The sequence below is a fragment of the Malania oleifera genome, chromosome 5 (genome assembly GCF_029873635.1).
Source record: "Malania oleifera isolate guangnan ecotype guangnan chromosome 5, ASM2987363v1, whole genome shotgun sequence".
In the NCBI taxonomy this organism is placed as follows: Eukaryota; Viridiplantae; Streptophyta; class Magnoliopsida; order Santalales; family Ximeniaceae; genus Malania; species Malania oleifera.
Window position 1 is genome coordinate 25567501 of NC_080421.1, and position 3644 is coordinate 25571144.

Genomic DNA, 3644 nt, shown 5'->3' on the forward strand with positions numbered 1-3644 from the left:
CAACTTATGGCATATTAGCTCCCAATTCCTATACTAGGAAAAATTATACAAGAAACATTCCCCTCCATATATTTGTGTCTATTATTTAAATATTATACATATGATAAATTAATCTCATATTCATTAATATAAAAAAAATACTCATTTTGATTAAGTGTATAATTAAAGAAACAGACAAACAAACACATGAAGGAAGATATTTCCTGCATGATGGATTTATTTACGTAGGAGTTTTGGGTCATTAAAAAAATAAATGGGCATTAGAAAAACATAATTAATCCTGCCAAACAAACACGTCTTTAGCTAGGTGGCAGCTTAAGATATAGATTATAAGTCACATAGGGAGTAGCAAAGAACAGAGAGGGTGGGGGGAAGGGAAGTGGGGAATTAATTAATGTCAGTAGTGGAGGCGATCAAATTAAAGTAAGGTAGGGAGCATGCAGCATATTTTAGATAGGAGTGCGTGTGCACGTGCACACATGTGTGCGAATGTGTTGAAACCCTAAATATGCATATGCACACGTGCAGGCATGTGTTGCAGGGGTGGTGAGTGGCTGATAGGGCTTGCATGTGGCCGGAGGAGGATCCATAAAAACCTAGTTGCTAGTCAACTGCAGCCAAAAGTATGAATCTCACTACTCCCCTACGCCCAAGAAATCTCTCCAGTCTCCTCTACTCGGGCATCATCCCCTCCCACATCTTTCCATCTCCACTCCAATAAGCTTGGCTACAGAGAGAGAGAGAGAGAGAGAGAGAGAGCTAATCTGCTGTCTTTGAAGCATTCACAATGCTACTAAGGGCTAAGCACATATTACTTGATTAAAATATTTGGAGGGTAAGCACTATGTGTATATATCCAATGAGAAAAAATGGGTTTACCATTTAAAGGGGTATGATCATTTTTTACTATTTTAATTTTATAATTTATAAAATTAATGTTGCAAGCTAGTTAAGTTGGCGACGAAATTAGAACACAGGACCTTCCTGTAACCAATTCTGGTACCATAATAGAATCGTTCGAATTGTTCTCTCTTTTGAAAATGTCTTTCATTATATAGGCAAGACTTCTAGTTATATAAGAAAATTTAAATTTGTAAATGTTAATTACGTAGAGTGATTAGCTATATATGATAAGCCAACTAATTTACATGGAGTGATTAAAAAATAAATTTTATAATCAATTATTTGAAATGCTTGTTTTAGGTTGATTTATATATTAATACAAAATTTTCCTTTTCATTTTTGTACCTTTTAGGGTGGGTAGGGAGGGGAGATGTATAGCTCTCTTATTTATTTTTTGGTTAGAAAGGAGGGTCGGGTTTCGGGTTGCTTATGATTAAGAGAAATTATTAGATTAGGCAATTCAACTAAACAAGATATATTTTAAACTAATAAAAATTCTTTAAAATTGTAGCTAATTTTTAAGTAATAATTTTTATTTCAGTCGAAGTGTCTCTTAATTAATTACACATGTAAAATTTAACATAATTGGACGATCTACTTTAATGATTTACATGAAATTAGAGTGACTTAATTATGTACCACTTGCCAATAAAATTAGGGTACACTCCCTTCACTTATATATCTACGTTTTACATTTGGTTTTAGGGTGTAGCTCGAAGAAATGAATGTTGAAATGCAAAATGGGAACAAGGGATATACAAGAACCTTTATGATTATCAGCAACAAATAAATCTCTGCACATTTCCCCACCAGCTCGATGGATCATAATTTATCTACATTTATTATCTTTGGGATGGACCAAATGTAGTCTAGCAAACACCAACAAAAACAACCAAAAGTAATTCAATCAATCAAAGAGAGAGAGAGAGAGAGAGAGAGAGAGAGCAGTGTGGCAATGGGCAATGGGGTTAATTAACTGCACAGGGGATAGGTGTACACGTACGCCATGGAAGGGAAGATGGGCTTGTACCTGCTTATGTTAAGAGCGTACGCAGTGCCTCGCTGTCTACCATGTGATGGCGTTGTGGTGGCGCCTTTTCTTTTCCCTCTCTCTCTCTCACTCTCTCTCTCCAAACACACCCACTAGAACCCGCCCAACTGGCAATTTTTGATTCATTCACATAGAGAGGCGAGCGAGGTGAGTCAGGACAAAAACAGTCTAGGATTCTACCTCGATTCTCTTCGCTCTTTTCCACTGCTCCCCCCCTCCCCCTCCCCCTCCCTCTGTCAATCTATATATCTCACTCGAACACACCACCCACACTTACACTCACACACTCAGATTGAGGAGGAGCTATCTGTTAATTTTCATCTACTGATGAGCTCTATTTCTGTGAAATTATAATTCACAATCCCATTGAAGAATACCCATTTCGCCATTTATTGTTTTTCACGCATTTAAGCTCTCTTCTTGCCTATTGAAGAAGACCCATTTCGCCATTTGCGGTTTTCACTGTTCTTCCGGCTGCAATTAGGGAGAAGATCACCATGGATGTGCAGCTGGCTTCGGAATGCGGGAGCGGGTGCGAGTCTGGTTGGACTCTGTACTTAGAACAATCTTTTCTTTCCCAAAATCCTTCCGACAGAGGCCACGGATTTGCCGACAGTAGGGGCGTTTTCACCGAACAGAATCAAGAGAGGAGGGCGCAGTTTCAAGATCAGGACGAAGAAGAAGACCTTTCTATGGTCTCTGATGCCTCTTCGGGGCCTCCCCATTTCCCTGAAGACGACGCAGAGTGCTGCAACGACGACAATGGTTGCTTCTATCCTGCTTCCGTGACCGCCGCAGCCCCCGCATTGGCCAACAGCGGCGGAAAAAGGCAGAAAACCAAAGAACGCCGGCGGCGAGACCACCAGGCCCAGCCTTCCTCTCTTGATGACACCGCTAGCTCCCCTGCCTACAACTTCTCCATGGTATATATTTATATATATAGCAGAGATTATAAGCATGTATACGTTTTCAATCTCTTCAATGATCGCTTTTGTTTGATGGGTTCTCCGTAATTTTTCAGAACAATGCGGCTCTCACCAACAATCAAGTTTCCATGGAGAGCATTTTGGATTACTCACAGGGCTTCTCTGCTACTCACTATGAGGTACTTGATCTAAATACCTTCTGGGTTTTGGTTGAACTATTTAACCATTCATGAAATTATAGCATGTTTAGTTTAATAGTTACTCACCCCTATGAGTTCTCGCAGGGGAGATCTACATTCCAGAACCAGTACTTTGGTTTCTTACAGTCTGGAAACCAACTTCAGCAAAACCAGTTGAGTAAAATTTTAGTGCACTGATTACTTTTTTCACCATGATGAATCAACTCTAAGTTCAAATGTGAAACCTTTCTGTGTTGTTTCCCTTTAGTAATCAATTCTCAAATTGGCTTCTTCACAGGTGGTTTGATGGGAAAAGGTGGGGTTGAGAGAGAAGGTGGTGATTTCTGTCACATGCTGGTTGCTGCAGCTGGAGCAGTTGCTTAAAAGGAGATGGAGGGAGGGTTGTCAAAAGGGAAAAAGAATTAGATCTCAAAAAGGGATCTTGTATCTTTTTCTTTCTTTTCTTTTTTCCCTTCAATCTTTTTTTCTTTTTTTTTGTTCTTTATTTCACTTTGCCTGTCAATGCGATGGGAAACACCCCAAGAGCCAAAGACTGAAATAAATTTCTTGATTTCAGGATTTTAA

General features: G+C 39.2%; 1 protein-coding gene across 1 annotated transcript; it reads left to right on the top strand.

Moving 5' to 3' along the window:
- Window positions 1–2033: 2033 nt before the first annotated feature.
- Window positions 2034–3644, top strand: LOC131154990 (protein SOB FIVE-LIKE 5-like). The gene is made up of 4 exons (XM_058107860.1): window positions 2034–2877; window positions 2976–3059; window positions 3165–3232; window positions 3358–3644. Exons 1-4 carry the CDS (start codon window positions 2452–2454, stop codon window positions 3383–3385), a joined length of 606 nt encoding a protein of 201 aa, XP_057963843.1. The 5' UTR covers window positions 2034–2451; the 3' UTR covers window positions 3386–3644.